Genomic DNA, 18,125 nt, shown 5'->3' on the forward strand with positions numbered 1-18,125 from the left:
TGACAGTATCTCTGGGATGAAACCAGTTCAGTTTTCAAGTGTCTGTAATTTGGTGCTGGTCAAACGGAGATTTCATTTGGTCCTGTACATGCAGTCTCCTGTACTTCAGTTTGTCCAGAAGGTTTATGTGGTGCAATATTGAAGACATGACAGCTGCTGTTAAGAAAATTTGCTGTTAATAAGCATTTCAGCATTTGGAAGCCCAGCTCAGCATGTGAGATGCCTCTAATAATCTCTGAACATTATCATTTAATTAAACCTCTACTGTTTAGAATAACCATGTACAAAAGAGCAGTAGGACGTGTTCTCCTTCTTTTTCTTGTTTCTCAAGACTGAAAAGAACATACTGGGTAATACATTTGGAACTGGTCCACTTGGTTTTTGTGTTCTTTGAGTTTTGGTGTCCCCTCCCCCAGAAAAGCACAGTGGGTGAAACTTTGAAGAGCTGCCACTTCTTGTGTTGTCACTAGTGTTCCTGTGACTATGGAGATGTTAATTGGAAAAAGAAATTGGATTTGAAGGGGAAATTTGATCAGTTTACAGTTTGGTGTTGGGAATGAGTGTAGGTTCTCCTATTGTGAGTAACACAGTTTTAGGTTGTTTTAATCTCATAGTTCTTCCACTTGGTGTTTCCTTTTGCCTGTGAGTTTCTCCCCTTACTGTGTATTTTTCTAGACTAAATAAACTCAGTTCCTGTCTCTTCTAGTCATCTTAGAAACTCTTCTCTGCACTCGTCCCAGTGACAGGCTAATAATTCTGCTCACACTGAAACTAAATTCATATCCGAGCCTGCCTTCCCCCTCAACAGTCCTCTCTCCCTTCTGTGCTGGATGGATTGTGTGCTCTTACACCACATGACTCAAAAAAATGAAAATTGAGAGAACATACCAGGAAAAAAAAGTGTCCAAAATCCTGGCATTAGTAAGTTCACTAGTGTGGGGAGATCATAATGCTCATAATGTAAAACCCTAATTGACTCCTGTTGTAAATCACATGCAGTTCTAACAAGGTAATTGCATTAGAGTCTGTTTATGTGTGTTTAGTGCCATGCTAACAATTGAAGCTGAAGTTCTGTTTCCTGCTCATGATACCCTGAGTCACCCAGCCTTTGGCACAGATACTGCATTGGTTGGCTGTATTTGTGTGTGGTCTCATCTTGGTGCTTTATGCTCAGAAATTTTCTTCCTCAAATAAACAGACGTTTGCTTGTTTGGGTTGTCCTTCTGTGCTAATTAAAATACTAATTTCTTCCCGTTGATTAAGAGACTGTGGAGTGTGTCCTGTGCTTGAAGGTGTGAGTTGCATCAGAACAGGAGGAAATTCCCAGTTTTAAACTTAATTTCCCCCCTTTGTACCGCCTCAGTTGTGACTGAACCAAGCATGGGAATGATGGTGTGTTCAAACATGCCTTAGTGCATTCTCTCTGGATGGGATCCATGCAGTAGTGAAAAACTGCTCTTTGACCTATTGGTAGTGTAGGCCCTAATTTATTTCCTGTTTAGGAGTTTAGTATTTGTGAAGAAGTCGCCTTGCATTTTCTATTCAAAAAGCAAATTATGTTACTTTTTTATTTTAGAATTGTATTTCTGGTTTTATGAATAGCAGTGCATTATTCTTAAAAAATGAAGTACTGGAGCTATGAAATATTATCATTACAGTATTACAGGTGTGAGATTTTACTTCAAGCTTTTCGTTCCATGGAAGTTTTGGTTTTTTGCTTTTGTTGTTGTTTTGTTGGTTTTTCTTTTTAACTCCTTGACTTTTCACTTACATAGCAAAGCTGTAGTCGTGTTTCAGTCAGTGCTTCTGCTTCAAGGTAGGAAGGAAACATACCTTACGTCTTCTGGATTCATTGCTGATAGTTCCCTCACCCACTTGAAGCTCATTTTTGCCCCACCAGCACTTTTTTTCTTGTATTATCAGGAATAATGATATTACTTTCTACTTTTTGTGCCTTTTGGTCATGTTTGTATGTTTGGAAAATAGACCGTTCAATTTAGTTTGACTTCTGTGCCTGTCTGCCAAAGTAACCTGATACTCTACAGAGCTTTGGGTCTATTACAGGCCCAAGGAGCTTCTTGGAGTTCTTGACATGAACAAGTGTACAGCTGAAATCTTCCTATCCCTCTTTTCTAAATTTAGAAAAAGTCAAAGTCTGAGTGTCATGGTTTGAAAGTACTCAAAAGTAAGGTATGTCCAATTTTATGAGCTTGTTTTGATGTTCTCTATTTGAGAGAGGTTGGATTTGGTTCTGTTTGTTTATTTTTCCTGAAGTGAAAATGTAATTTATTGTGCGTGTAGACAGTGTTGCAGAACACGCTGTCAGAGGTGGTGCATTAATTGTTTGGCAATAACTTGGAAAGTAAATATGAATCCCTTAATTGTGAGGCAGATAAGAGATATTTGCTCACCACTGTCTTCCAGGTCCAGATGGAGCAGCAGTGAGGACTGGGACAAATATTTAACTCCAAATTACAGAAACTCCCATGTTTTATCAGCTTACAGCACAGGGTCCTCTGAGATCTGCTGGCTGAACGTAGAGCTTGCAGCGTGGCAGCCGTGTTGACAGTGTTGAGTCACGAGAGGAATTGCTCGGCAGCATCGGCTCTGCGGTGCCTTCTGTAGGAACAGAGCCCCGAGCCCGGGTGGGAGAGCTGTGCCTGAGCTGGGGCTGGGTCAGCTGCATCTCCTGTCACTTCAGGGACTGGGGGGCTCCCCTGGGGGAGAGCCTGGGACTCGCTCTGCAAGGGAAATGTGTTTTATTGTAAACTGGGAGTAGGGAGCACCCTCCTGTTCTATATGATTCTAGTCATTCCAATGCACTTTTCTGTTAAGTATAAAAAGACTCTCGGCCCATAGATGGGTTTCGAACGTAGATGGGAACCTAGGGTGAAGATTCTAGGGAAGTTTTTCCTGTAGTTAGAATAAATGCCATAAAATGAAGCCCAGCACCGTGCAACCTTCTGTGTAATGCAGAGCTTTACCACCAAGTGATTGAAAACTCCAGGTTGCATATATGACTGGGATATAAATTGATACTTTTATAGTCCAAAGAGGTCTTAGCCATCAAAATTGCAGAAAACTTTCCTGTGCCAGAGATAACCACTGACGTTTCCAAATGGCCCTTTCTGAAGCACCATGTTATTTAGATCATGATTAGGCTGTCTAGCATAAAACTGTAGACAGCTTGCACAGTGGTACTTTGTAGACTTTAATTACGGTAACCACACCCTTGATTTGCCTTTTTTTCCTGATGTAAAAAGGGCTATTTTTTGAAAATTCATACAGTTGAAAGTGGTAATTTAGATAAAAGAGCTGTTTCAGCAAGTCTTTGGAGTAGGCTAAATATTGGACTGACCTTTGCAGAGTTCATTGGTCTGTTGGAATCTGAAAATTTACATAAAGAAATACACTTGTGGCTCTGGCAAGAGAGGATTGTGTGTAACAGATCTTGATTTGACCTCCTCTCTTCTCTGTCCTTCCAGTCCTCCTCTTGATTATTTGTGGAAGGTGGAAACAGTTTTCTCCATGAGGAAGGTCTCCCTGTATGGTCAGTTCTTTCTTGTGGCTAAACTGAAACTCTCTTGCTCTCATACATATATTTATGTACATTGTCATAGTTATATATTTACATCGTGTTCTGATATTTGCTGATTTTAATTCTTCCACAAAAACACTGTATTCATACTTCTGTTTGGCAATTTTTATGGTACTACAGCAAAATCTGAATCTACCCTTTGCAGTGAACTGGAGTCTTTTTGTAAAGTGATAAACTATAAAGGCAGTTAAGGACAATACAGTTTCTTTAATTAGTTCAGCAAATGCATTTTGTATTTTTTTCTCATCCTCAAGCATCTTTTAAACAAGCTGATAGTCTGGCCCTTGCAAATGCAGTATGGCTACTTCTTGCACCTCACTGAATACCCTGTTTGTTGTTGATGTTGGTGCTGGGGTTTATTGTTAGTGAATGGCCAGTGCCTCGAGGTGTTGTACTGTGGTGGAGCTGTGCTGCTGGAGCAAAGTTGTCTGCAGTTTACTAGTGAAAACCAAATCTGAAAGGACTGAAATAGCCCCCAGTATTGTAAAATGTTATCATATATTGCAGCAACTACAGTACTTACGGTCTGTTTTGAAAATTAACCTAATTAAAGCAGTGCTTACTTCTGCATGGAAGGTTGGTTACAGGAAGATAGGAAGGTTAGTTTTGTTTGATTTACATTAGCTCCAGCAAAGCTTGGATTACAGGTGTGTGTATTACAATGTGCTTAGTGAGATCTAACTGTATGCTGCTCCCAAAAGGATTTTAGTCCCACTTGTTCATGGCCACATCTTGACTCCTTTCCTCTTTGTGTCACACCTGCTGATTGTGCAGCTGCTGGCCTGAATGAAAACTTGCTTCACAAAAACAGGACTGTGATGATTCTTTCTACTTCTTCTTGTCCCATCAATGAATGAGTTTTAGTATCAAAACCCAAGCTAATTGTAGTGGCAAGTATTTGAAAAAGCAGGTTTTGTTTGCCAAACTCTTAATCCCCCTGAAGTTAGAGGTGAGCAAACTGAAGTTGATACAATTTGCAGTGGAGCCTGTTTGGCTTTTCTTGCCTCAAGCTTTCGGTTTTCAAACAGACATAGGCAAATCCCATCGTAAGCTGGAGTCCTTCAGATTTAATTGTCAAGAAGGATAAAAGTAACAATAGTTTTAGGAAACAGAACCAGGGCTGTGCCTTGGCTCAGCAGTTTGCTGGGGCTGGTGTGCAGTAGGATGCCAGTCTTGTAGAAGTTACCTGATCTGCTACAGCTCAATTAAAACAAGCATGACACAATTAAAATATAAAATCAAGTAAAACATTTGCTACTAACAAGCTCTGTATCTTGATATCAAATGTGTTTTTTCACATATTCCTGTTCAGTTTAACTCATTGGAATTATACTCCTTTAGTGGAGGTCCCTTATTGCAGACATCATTGTATAGATGTACTTTTCACATTTTCAAAATCCTGGTGATAAAATTTCAAAATCTTGCTCTTGGAGAGGATTCCTTGGCTGGTGCTCACATATATTTAGCAGCAAAAGCATGCTCTGCTTTTCACGACTGCTTGTTTTTTCTTTCTTTGAGAAAGAAAGAAAGGAGGGAAGGTTCCCAGATCTTTTTTCATTTGTCAAGTTTAGAGCAAAACTCTAGACCCAGTCTAAATCAACCAACCAACCCTCTTCAATAACATAAGGAATGCCAAAAAAGTATTGTGTGTGTGTTTAGGTAAGAGATAAAAATTATGTGTCCAGGTTCCCATTCCAGTGTGGAATAAAAAAGGCAGTGTTTTCTGTGACAGCAGTGTCAAAGACAATCCTATGATTTTTGGGTATATATTTTAGTTTAGGCTACTTCATACTCAGATATGTGTGTCTAGTACAACTTATTTGAAGCTGTACTGGTTAATTTTTCTCCATTAACCACTGATGGCAAATTTTGCTCCCAAATGTCCTGTTGACTGTGGTTCCACCAGAGCTCTGGGGACATCAGGAGCTGAAAATATTTTTGAACTATGTGGGCACTATCCTGTGTTGCTTTGGAATAATGCTCCTTTGGACCCTAAAGTGTTGTTATGCTTCCATGCAGGGACTGGAAGTTGTGCTCCGGCAAGGAAATGAGTGCTCCAAGCTGAATGTGGAATCTGGAAATCTTCCAGTGGCTGTAATTCCAAAAAACTGTGAAACATGTTATTCTTTGTTCTGTTGGCAAACAGTCGGGTGATCCAAAGGAGTAGCTCGGAGAATGTTTTTAACAGAATTTTTTTCTTTTTCAAGACTGTGTCTCCTGACTGCTTGCTGGATACTTCAGTTTCCTCTCAAAGTGAGCTCAGAGGAGTGGTTGCTCTTAGCAGTTTAGTTGGGAGCTTAGAATTTGGTTTTGCAGAGATAATTTAGGAAAACAGCTTTCTGGAATGGATAGAAGAGGTGCTTGGGATTTAAAATTGTATGGGTAGGGAAAAAAAAAGTATGATATTTAATAGTGAAAAAATGTTGTTTTGGGACCTCTGCCTGGTAAACAGCAGAATTGTTCTCTGGTTACAGTTTGAAATGCCTGCCTGAGCCCTAACAGAATCTGTGTAGGAAAGTCTGGTTTTAGTGGGACATTTCATATTACTCTTTTCTCTTTGTTTTGTTTTGTTTCACTTTAGACTTGTTTTATTTTCTGACATAACCCATGTTTCCATGAATTACTCATACTTAGCATGACAATGAGATCTGCGTGTGACAATGAGATGAAATTGTAAACTTACTTTAGAAAACAAGCTATTCCTTTAACAGAAGCACAGCCATAGCAATTTGCTTGCTTTTCCTATGAATCACACTAAAGAATGGAATAGTGTTGAGATATGTTTACAGCTGTGGGTGCCATGACTTCACATTTAAAATTATACCTTTAAGTGTTACACTCAGATTTAACTTTGGTTTGGCAGCAAGCCTAATGGAGGCTCTTAAATATGTATATATCTTACACATGTAAGGCAGCTGAAAGAGACTTTTTAGTCATACCCTTGACCTGGAATCCAGTAAAGGAAAAAAGTAGTATTGGTTTTGCCTATGGAGTGAGTCCACCCTCCCAGCCAAAATGAGTGTTTGTGCAATTAACTGTAATTGATCTTCGTGTCCATGGCAGTGCTCTTCTTTCATGTGCCCTAGGACTGTGCTCTGGAGTCCTTGAGTTTGATTTGTGCTCTTAATAAATAATTCTACAGTGGCAGCTCAAAAATGCCAGGTACATGAGCATCAGAAATGATTTGCTCTTAGCAATAAATTGCCCTGATCACTGAGTTACTACACACTCTTTTTAAGGAATAAAATAGTAGAATGTTTTAAAAGCTTATAAAGCAGGTAGATTCAGGGAAATGTTTTCCTCACGAGCGGCACATTCTTGCATGATCCAAAAAAGCCACAGTCATTGGGTCAGTGCAGCAGTGTGAGGGTGAATGTTGTTTTCTGTGTGGAGTTAATAGCTCTAAAAACCTGGCGTGGGGCAGAGGAAGTGCAGAAATACTCTTCAACTTGCTTCAAGTTTACCAACCGCTATTTCTTGACTTTCTGTTTTTCTGTTGCTAAGACGATCGCTGATGGAATAAACACACTAAAAATGCTTTGAAATACATGAAACCCTTGGAGGCAGGGGAGTGGAAACTCTCCATCTTTGATTTTGACACTGAACACCTGATTTCCAGCAGAAGTTGATTGTTCTGATTTGGTTTAGTGGGTTTTTTTGTGTTATATTGGGGATTTTTCTGTTTCCCTTTGGAAGAGTTGCCCGTCAGCTGAGGAGGGCCCCTTGCACTGAATGTGTGCCCTCAGCAAGCTCTGGGAATGGATGATGAGTACAGAGCAGGGAGGGAGAGGCACAGGGAAGTGCCCTCTCATCACTCTCCACTGCTGGTACCTACCTGTGAGGCATTTTCTTTTGAAGAGAGTTGGGATGCATGTTGTGTTGGGCAGGGATTAGTGCCACTTACCTTGTGAGGAGACAGTGGACATTTGATTACAAGGGTGGTGTTTGAAATGCAAGTGAAGAACCATATTGATTGGGTAAAGTCATGGATTTAATGTGGGCTGAAGAATATTTGAAGTTTTGTGTGGTCACTTCTCAAGCAGCCACATCCTTCAGAAACTGAAATATGGGAGTGGAAATATCCATTCCTGTATGGATCCACTTCCCATATGTGACCAGTATGAAAAGCTCTCCATGAGTTTTGAAAAGGACTTTTCAAAGGACAAAAATTGTGGACAAAGATTGTAGTCAGAAAGACTTATATTACACGTCAAGAAAGTCCCTTAATTTTTCACCAGTTAGTTTTTTGAACAACAGAAGCACCTGTCATGACTGATTGTCTCTCCCCAGAGTAAGATCAGTGAATTAAATTACCTCCTTACATTCCCACTGTGAATTTGTAATTCTCTGATGTCTGCAGGTTGTAGATTAGGTCCCATTAAACACAGCAAAAACTTTTCTATTTTAATCCATCCGTACTCGAGCCTATCTAGTATGCTCACCATCCTTTTATAGTCTTATTTTCCTCAATCTTGTGAACTCTTGGCTGTTTTGATCACTGATTAAAAAAAAATACATGATGAAATGCAATCTTTCTTTATGCGAGCTTTAGTGAACTTGGTTAATCTGCTACGCTTTCCAAGCCATTGTGATTTATTAGTTGCTCTATTATTTGCATTCTTGTGTAGGTACAATAAGTATGCAGGGAAGGTTTGTCTTGCTGCTGTTACAGCAGCTTTTGTATGAGAAGGGTTCGTGCCCAAGGCCTTTAGTGTGCGTTGCTGTGGGAACTTCAGGGCACGGGCGTCTCATTGCCCCCTTGGCAGAATTCTTCACAATAATTCCTCTTGTACCTGGCACTCAGGAGTGATTTTTATTCATCAATGGGCTGAATTTTTATGATCATACATTTAATAGGCATCTTGTGCAAACAGGGTTTTTTATTCCAAATACATAAAACTTCCCTTATACCTTGAGCAGTAATTTTGGGGTACTTAAGCTAATGCTGCCACTGAAAAGTCTTTTCTCTTTGATTTTATATCCAGAGAGGGGCCAAATCAGGAGTCTCAATCACTTGAGAAACTTTCCCATTTCTTCTTCATTATTATTCAGGGAGGCAGGTTCCTCAGTCTGGTTTTGTGTATGATTTTGCTGATGGTTATGCCGAGATGAGATGAGATGAAGAAGAACAGGTGATTGGAAAAGGTGAGAAGTTGCTTTTGTGATGGCTGTGTTGGCTTGTGTTCATTTCAAATTGCCCATGACAGGAGGGGAATGCTCTGCACTGTCATCTGGAGATACCTTTGGTTCCTAATTTGGGTCTTCATTGAACAAAGCGAGTTTCAGATTCTTACTGCTCAACACAGAGGGCAAAAAGAATCACCAGACTTTGTGTGAGGTTTCCTTCTGGAGGTTTGCAAGGACTGTTATTCAGAAACTGCTTGTCTTTTGGTGATAAGGAAGAGCTGAAACATTAAAAACAGTGTTTGTATTGACTGGGTGATTTTCTTGAGTGGAAATGCAAAAGAAAAAAGATCTCAGAAGGTCCATAATAGGAAAACATAATAAGCAGGTGGCAGAGACCTTGTAGGGTGAATGTGCACAAAGACAGGTGAGCTTGGACCTGGAGGGACAGGGGCAAAGAGCTTGACCTGCAGCTGCTGACTCAGAGAAAAGAGCTTCCAAGTATCTTCAGTGTGGCACCATTACTGTTGTTGTGGCAGCTTTGATTAGCTGGTTACCATCTTCCCTGGCTGGGAATGAAGTGGGTCTCTGTTCCCTTGGGAATACAGAAGTTATTCATTTTTTCCCAGAAGAGGGGAGAGTGCTGCTTGGAACGCCAGCTCTCAGTGCTGTGGTGTATTCTGCGGAGTTACTGCTTGGGAGTGGCGGTGTGTCCCAGTGGCTGGGCATCCCTGGAATTGTTCTGTAGGTAAAGGTCTATGGAGCAGTCTGTGCCAGGCTGGACAGCTCTGCTGGGATTGTTGTCTGGACAATGCACCCACTGTGAGGCTGTAGGGAGGACACACAGAATATGTTATGGAACAGTGCTTGCTGTGTCTCTGGCTTGGCATGCCTTAGCAGGCTCTGTGTTGTGAGCTCTTGCCCATGAAGCTGCCAGAAATAGATGCCTGATGGCAGAGAATTTATGAAAATTGATCTCAGCCATGTAAAGTTGCAGGTTCAGAGTGAGTGCTCACGTTATAGAGGAAGCAATTGGCAAGTTACCCCTCAATAGCTGACTGAGAAAATGGTCCTAAGGCACCGGAGAGCTTGGTTTTATTAAGTACTAGGGTGTAATAATTAGTTACTTGTTACTTAACTAAGTAAGAATCTGATAGCTTTATTAATAGTAATTCTTAAACCAGCTTTCTTACATGGATGTTGAATTTTGGGTGTGGTAGTAGTGCAAGAATCCTGAAAAATGCACTTCCTTGGGAAAAGCTGTACTTGGGAAAGCCTTTGTATTTTGAGCAGTGTTCTGCACACATGCTAGAGTTTGGAAATGAGCTGGGAGTTCTTGTAACATGACACGCAGGTGAACTGCACCGAAGTCAGTCTTCAAAAGAGCCTTTAGCATGGCCTTATCCAGTATTGATTTTCAGATTGAGGATGAAGAGCGTTTTCTTTGTGGATTGTCATGTTGTAAGTACTGAGAATTGCATCTAAAATCAGTACTTAAGTCAAAGGATAACTGTGCACAAGCTTGTTGCAGGCATTTTCTGTGCATAAGTTTCCATTACGTGTGCCAAGATTGAAGAGTTTTACAGAAACACCTTGTTAGAAGGAAGCTGGTTTCATTTTTGTATGTGCAGTGGAAGGCTGCTTAAATGTGACTGCAGCTTCTGCAAACTGTCATTGGTGTGGGTTCTGGCTTTGGCTGATCCTTTGGAGAGGAACGTGGCACTGATGGTGTTTGGCTGAGGGCAGATGAACTTGCGTACTTGAAATATGCCCTTAGGAGAATCCTGTTACGTACATGTGGAATCTGTTGGCCTTGTGGAAGGTTATTTAAATTTCAGTTAAAATTACAAATTGGTTTGCAAGACACTGGCATTTTAAATAATATTAAAAATTTGGAAATAACCTTACTTTTTGATTCTTTCATGTGATAGTAATTTGCTTATTACCTCTAACCTAGATTAATGTGTTAGGAAGTATTTATTTGGGATCAAGGATTTTTAGTCTCTTAACGAACTGTCCATCCTGTCAGTGGTTAGGATTTTAGGAAGCAGTTCTGGTTTCAGGTCTTGTGCAATACCTTAAATAATGTAGGGGAATTTAATGTTTAAAAGATGTGAGGTTTTATTACAACGAGATTCACTTTGGCATTGTAAAATTATTCTTCAAGTTTGCTTGTGGGTTACTTGTGTTGGAAACTTTGGACAGAATCTGGTCGTGCCTGAGCTGCTCTCTTGGTTCAGCCTGTCACACACTGTGTGTTTTGCCTTGTTTTTTCCCCAGCTGCCTGAGGAAGAAGGAAAGTGTGACTGTATCTCCCTGGCCCTATTTGCTGGAATACCAGTGAATATGAATTTCCCCAGACCATTATCGTGGTAGCAACACTGAGTTTTTAGGTTGTCCTGTTACAAGATCTCTATGGGGAGGGGTCAGGAAACAAATTACTCTGTTGCTTTTCACTTGTGCAGGGTGGAAGGACTTTAATTCTCATTTCTGCCTTGCAAAGAATCAGCAGGCTGCTGTCCTGAGCACCAGTGCAGCCTGTCAGCAGGGCTAGGACGTGTTAGATCATTGTTTGCATTTCTTCAGTTTCTTCACCAGACCAGAGGGCTCTCAGTTTTAACACAAAACTGATGGATTATGCACGGGACTGATCCGTGGTCCATGTATCATCTCTATTTTATCTGTTTTATGAATCTTTGTAACAGTTACAGCGTTGTTTTGACTAACGTTTAAAATGATGACAAAATGGCATTTTAATTATGCTCGCCTCCAGTGTTGTCACTGCATGAAGAATTATGTAGAAAACATAGTTCGTATATTTGCCGATTTGTGAAGATAAAATTTTATGAACATAAGTTAATGAAATTCAGTGCATAACCCTGGCCATATTTAATCCATTCTGAAATTCCATTCATTTTGTTTTTTCTCATAGATATGGAGTTTCTGAGTATTCTCTTAATAGATGAGTTCCACAATTTATTCTCAAATCCAAACAGTACAAAGCTTGCCTTTCCCTTTGTGCAAGGCTGGATGAGGGAATGCTTCCCTCTGAAATCAGAGCTAGAAACAGGACATAAACCCAGAGTGATTGTCCTCAGGCTGTTTCCTTTGGTGTGAGTTTAGCTGTACCCATGGCATGAGAATAATGTGCTGTGAACTATGTTGTGTATAACCTGAACGTTTATATGTGCACTGATTGTAAGTGATGAGTTATCATGTTGCATGTGTTTGCAATTCTTTATATTGATCTCCATGGATGCTCTTTAGGGCTCTATTCCACAGCCTGGTAAGGTTATACATACAAAGAAAATACAATACTTAAAGCTTAAGATTGTCTTTATGTGTTGGCCAACATTATGAGCAAATAAGATATCTGTTTTTCACTTTTAATGTGGAGATATGTGGAAGTCATTAATAGTAATTAACCAAAGCAGTTTCTAATTTCTTAAAAGCTTATTGCACAAGTATATAAATCCATCTAGAAGAGGCAGTCTGTTTGTCAGTGATGTTTAATATTGAGTTTCTGTAGTAGAAGATTCACATTTGTGTTTATATATTAAACAAAAGTATTTTAAATTGTGTGTCTAGTGGTTTGGTAATTATCTCTAAATTGCTTTTGAATTGGGAATGGGATGAGTGTTTCTTTAACTGTCTTGTATCTTCAGTTTTTATTTGCTCAGTGGTACTTAATTTGGAACAATCATGTAATTCAATTATCTTGGTTCCATATCCATAGCCTTGCTGAAATTAAGCTTTTTTTGTTGGTTTCAGAAATATTCAGTTATGTCTTTTGTAGGATAAGACTAATGCAATTAACATCGAGTATTATTCCTGTTCTTTTCCATTACTTTAGCACAAGTTATGGAAAACCTGTTGGAATTGCAGAGTGCCTCCCAGAGCCTCTCCATGCCTGCTGTGCCCCTGCCAGCACAGTGTCACTGCTGCATTCATGTTCACATTTCCACGCTTTAAACACAGTGTGTTACATTAGGAACTCAGATAAAGCTGGTTTTAGTCTTCCCTCTGAAATGTCCATCAGTAATCCTGCATTGAGTGTTCTGCAAGATGGAATAGGGAGGTGATTGTGTGTGGTTTAATAAATGCATGTTGCTGCTTGTTGTGAGGTTTGGGGGGTTTCTTTTATTTGTTTGGGGGTTTTTCCCCCAGCTAAGTGAGCCTGAACTGTGATATTGCCACTCTGGAGATGTAAGAAGTGTTATGGAAAGCAGGTTACTGTTACTGACATGCAGGTTTTGCAGTAGCTGCAATTGAAGTAATTTTAATGAGTTTGAGGAAAAACCCCTCAATCTGGTGAGTTCAGAATAAATTACCACAAGGCTTTTGAGCTGTCCTTTGGTGGCTGTGCAGGTTTTTCATGCTGCAGCCTTGAATATAATAAGTTAATTCACAAGCTACAGGGTTTGTGTTCTAGATAAGACAGGAACTTCAGAGGGAGCTGCCGTGATTTGTCATCCGGTTCTGTACTTGTATTAAAATAAGAAAAAGAATTAGCAAATGGCACTGGAGAAATGGACATTCACAATGACAAACCTGCCTTCTTTTTCCTCATTCCAGGGCATATTCCCTTGTGGATTCCAGTCAAGTGTCTACCTTCCTGATTTCTATTCTCCTCATAGTCTATGGCAGTTTCAGGTAAGATTTTTTTTTTTAAGGTTCTGCAGAGTTTTTATTTTTCAAGTAAAAATATTGCAAGTGACTGAATACAGTTTATGCCTTTTTGTTTCATTGTATCTTTGTCAGACACAGCCAAGGTAAAAATTATTTGCTTCTGAGAAGGAAATGGAAAAGGAAGAAATAATACCAAGCTGGGGTTTCTGAAAGATGTAATTGTCATGGTACGAGCACATATAAGATAACTTAATAGTCAGTCCTTGAGGACAGCTCTGTCAAATCATATTTTAGAGAGTAGAGAAGGATTGTTGAGACAGATAGAAGGTAATGTTCTTGATAGCAGAGTTTTCTATCCATGAGCCAGTGGTGGTAGATTGTGAATGCTCTCCTGGGATTTCAAGCCTGTCCTGTGGAACAGCAATCCCAGGGTCCCACTGCTGTTTGCTCGAGTGCCAGTAACAGCTTCATGGAGAAGTGGGAAACACTGCCAGTGTTGAATTCCAGCAGAGCATCTGAGAACTGCTGCAGGATGAGTTTGAGTCTTCAAAAATCAAATTTGCCTCATTTTAGGAGACTTGAGCATAGTTTAGAGAAAACTCAATTATCCTTTTAGACTTGCATTCTGTATTGTACAGTTTGTTTTACTGTAATGCACCTAAGGAATGAGGCTCATACTGACATATTGAAACAATATAATCACAATATGAAAGTTTTTTTTTTAAACTTCAGTACAGTATGGTTTTCTTTCTGCTTCTTGAAGAACATTGCTTCATTTCACAGCTCTGTGATAAAAGGCCTTATACTCACTATGGAGTCTCTGAACTGCTATGAGTATTCCTGAAATAGATAGTAGCTGTGCTCATCCATATGATGTAAGCTGCAGCTGTTTTATGATAAGAGGTTTTATATCACTACTGTAAGTTAATAAAGTCATATAATGAAAGAGCCAATTTTTTGCAAGAGCTGTCTGTTGTTAGCAAGCGTTAGGTGACAGCACTGCGGGTGAAATTAAAATAGAAGGCTTTAGGAAAACAAAATCTAGAGATGATCAGGATAAAAAAGTAATCAAAGGTTGGATTTGTTTAGTTTTTTCTTCAGGTTTTGAGTCAGATTAGCATATAGTTGAGGAACGAATTAAATTTTTAACTATTTGAATTTATGCTATTGTGTAAAAAGTAACTGTGCATCTGGCTGCAAGAAGCAATAGCATTTATTAAAATTCAATTATGAAAACATAGTGCAATATAAAACAGCAGGAGTGTGTGAACTTCAATTGCTTTTCTTTCCTGGAGCTCCTTGCCCTTCAAAATTTTCCCCTGCAGTTTGTCATTCTCTTCCTGTTTGTACCTACACACTCTCTTAGCATTTTGTCCTGCACTTTACATTTAAAACTACTCACCTAGCTAGGGCTGTGAACTCCAGAGCAATCTGACTCACTGGATGGAGTAGTGGAATGGTGATGGATACAAACCATTGAGGAAATGTCCTGTTTTAGTCTTTTGCCTTTGTGTGTATCCTGAAGACCCCACAATGTGAGTTACAGACCGAAATATGCCCCCAGAGTTTTAAAACTGCTTTCCTAATTAATCTCCTATATGTGGTTTATTTAGCAGGTGTCTGAGCTGAAATCCACAGTTACGTTGGGGACTTGGGTAAACTCTGATTCTCTTTGATCAGTGAGTGAGGTCAAAAGCAGATTTTACAGAAAATTGTGCAGTGGTGTTAACAAACAGGTCTGCAATACAATTAAGTTATTTAAGAAATTGAAGTGTGGTAGTAAGTTACAAAATTATATTCATCTGGAAATTCTTCAAGTAGTAAAGTGAAAACTTCTGGCAAAGCGGATGAATTTTCTTAGAAAACTGATGTGCTGGAAAGATAAAAGTTACAGCTTAGGGTGCTCGTTCTCATGTCAGCAATGGTGTGCTCATCTGGATTTGAGTGCTCGTCTCCTGCAGAGCTATTGTAAGACAAAAAGAAAATAGCACTCGTCAGTTAACCTTTGTGTTGCAGGAGGTGGGTTTGCTTTCTGATTTTCAACTGAAAAGAAGCAGGTAGAGCTGTTGTAATATTCCTGGCAAGTGGCTGAAACAGAAGGGCAGTAATAGGATCAGAAAGAATTGGATGGGTGAGTCATTGGGATAAAGTGTGTGGTGGGTCTAATCTAAGGCAGGCAGCGTCAAGGGAACAAAGGAAAGCCTTGGTCCACTGTCCTTATTAACAGAAGTAGCATTTGTCCAAAACAAATGAAAAAATCCCAAACCGCCAGTATACTCAGAAGAATGTCTAATAAATTGTGGGTAAAGCCCAGAACCAGAACAAAGTGCAGCGATAGAGCTGAGTTCCCCTTCTCTGACTGTGCATGAATGAGCATTTCCTGCCTGCATTTGTGCCGGGTCAGGAGTTTTCGCTTCCAGCCCTTCTGAACATCTCTCTCATGTGCATTCTGACTGCTCTCAGTCCTTGAACTTGACATACTTTTATTACTGGCTGCCAAAGGGGCAAGTCTAATCCTTTAAACCGTTACGAGCTGTAAACTGGAGCATGCAAGTAGATGTGTTAGTTGTGGATTTTTAAAGAGGTGAGCTCAGCTTGAAACAGGTTCTCTGAGGGCAAGATAGCCACCTTCTTGTCCAAATGCTTCTCTGTGACTTTTATGTTGGGGTTACTTTGCAGGTAACAGCTAAATCTTTTTCTATCCTATCACATCCCCAGACATGGGCTCTCGGATTATGTAAAGCCAGATTTAACCCAGAATCTACCTGTTCAAATACCTGCTTTTGAGCCAAACTGAGAAGTGTGGGATGACCCTGGGGCCTTCTGTCTCTAGGCTTTGAGTATCCTAAGTGTGAGTGTGAATAGAAAGTAGCTCACATGGTGAACCCAGAGTGTCATGTGAACATGGTATGCTGAGGCTTGGCTGTCCAGTATGGCATTCCCATGCTCCCACAGCTCTCAGGTGGGTGGCTGTCCTCACTGGTAGAGGAACTTCTCAATAAGTTGCATCTGCAGGTGCCCCTACAGATAGATCCTTACATTCCTGTTTTCTCCATTGCTTGATAAGCCCATCTCCTGCAGGGTTTCCCTGAGGCATTTCTGCCGTGGAGTGATCCATAGTTGAATCTGAGCTTTGCAGGCAGTGCCGTGCCAGCATCTTACTCATTCCTTTGGCCTCGGCGTAACCCTCCCGAGGGGCTCCTTGTGAGAGGGTGACTGCTTGCTTTGAAACCCTGCACTGGAAATGCAACCAGCTGGAGCTCTGAGGACCCACAGAAGGAACAATGGAGCAGCTCAGTGCCCCAGGGGAGATGCTGACTCAACATTCCCTTTGGGAGCCCAGGAGAAACTTGAACAAAACAGTGAATGTTTCCCAGCTTGCCATTTCTCTACAGCCCAGTAGTTTTGAGTTTGTCTTGTTTTACAGTATGATTTTTAACTTTCTTGGAAGGTGTTTTAGTGATTGTTGCTTAGGTTTTTTTTATTATGTTAGTGATAATTTGTAGCAGAGGGAAGAGCCAAATCATAAAACAGTTGGAGATTATTCAGAGGTTGGCTTGGAAGAGCAGCTGTGTTGTTAAGTGAAAGTAATTTCCTAATTTATGCTTGCTTTGGAGGCAGGGATATTTATAGGTAATAATAATTGCTGACACTATGGCAATGAAAAGAGAGGGGCTGAGGTTGTTTATGAGCAGTAGATCTGATAGGTTTTGTTTCCACTTTTCTCTGCTGATAGAAGTTTTTTTTTAAGTTACGAGTTGCCTGATGCCACTGGGAGAATGATGGTGTGAGGTTCTTGCTAAACTGTGCTAATTCAGAGGGGAAGAAAACGCTGCCCTGAGAAAAGAATTATCTTGTTTGTCTGAATTTTGGACCAAGTCCTGGAGGGCTGTCAGCCTCCTCCCAGATTTTTATAGCTTGAGAGGAAAACTATAAAGCTACAATGCATAATGGGGAAAAAGGGAGTGCAAGTGAATGATGGAGGCACTCCAAACAAAGGGCAGAGCAAAGAGATCTTTAGAAGAACAAGCTAAGAACAACAGATTAATTTGTTAGAATTTTAGTGTTCTCTATTGCCCCTTTGTATTTTCCATAACTCCTTAGCTGATGATCCATGATCTGTGTAGAAGCACTATGGCTCTAAGGTGGAAGCTTCCTCGTGTTTTGCCTGAGACCAAAAGCTGCTTTAATCTCATAACACTGTTGGGGAGCATTTGCTTAGTAGAAGCAAAGGAAACAAATCAGTTCTGTGCTGGAAGAGCCTTTTTCTTGGTTTTGTTTTATGGAGTGAAGCTGCTCAACCCCTCTGTCTTTAATACACCACATGTGTCTTGATCCTCTAGATCTCCTTGTGCCTAATGTCAGATTCTGGGGCTGCAGCACAGACTTGCTCACCTGAGCATTGCAGTAGATGATCAGTGCACTGCAATAAAACATCTGTGACACCTCTAGAATAGTTTAGAAGACCGTGGTGTATTTGTTACTGGGCTGATAAATTAATAGAATTAGTTTACTTTGTGTAACTCAGTTAAGCTAAACTTGAAAAGAAGTTTATTTCCTGTTGACCTGGAAGTTCAGCTGAAATACTTGGAGGCTGCTGTAAGCTTAGGACAGGAGCTGTACAATGGGAGATGCACAGTGCTTCTGGTGGTTCTCTGTAGCTCGTTTGAATAAATCAATATGCAGCTAAATCGTGGATACCATACATGCATCAGAATGAGAAACTGTCATGGTAAACTTGATTGCTGGTATTTTCTGTTAAAAAGCATGTAGA

The 18,125-nt window shown here is 40.2% G+C and overlaps 1 protein-coding gene across 3 annotated transcripts in view; it reads left to right on the forward strand.

Annotated features, from left to right (window-relative positions):
- The window catches only part of SPPL3 (signal peptide peptidase like 3), a 56,240-nt gene that overhangs the window by 19,344 nt on the left and 18,771 nt on the right, over nt 1-18,125 (forward strand). For all 3 annotated transcript variants that reach the window (XM_038152426.1, XM_038152424.1, XM_038152425.1), the window contains exon 2: nt 13,298-13,375. Coding sequence is in view for 2 of the 3 variants with exons in the window: in XM_038152424.1 (XP_038008352.1) it covers nt 13,298-13,375 (78 nt within the window). In the remaining variant the exon portion in view is untranslated. The remainder of the gene's footprint in view (nt 1-13,297; nt 13,376-18,125) is intronic.

This window comes from Motacilla alba, chromosome 15 (assembly GCF_015832195.1).
Source record: "Motacilla alba alba isolate MOTALB_02 chromosome 15, Motacilla_alba_V1.0_pri, whole genome shotgun sequence".
In the NCBI taxonomy this organism is placed as follows: Eukaryota; Metazoa; Chordata; class Aves; order Passeriformes; family Motacillidae; genus Motacilla; species Motacilla alba.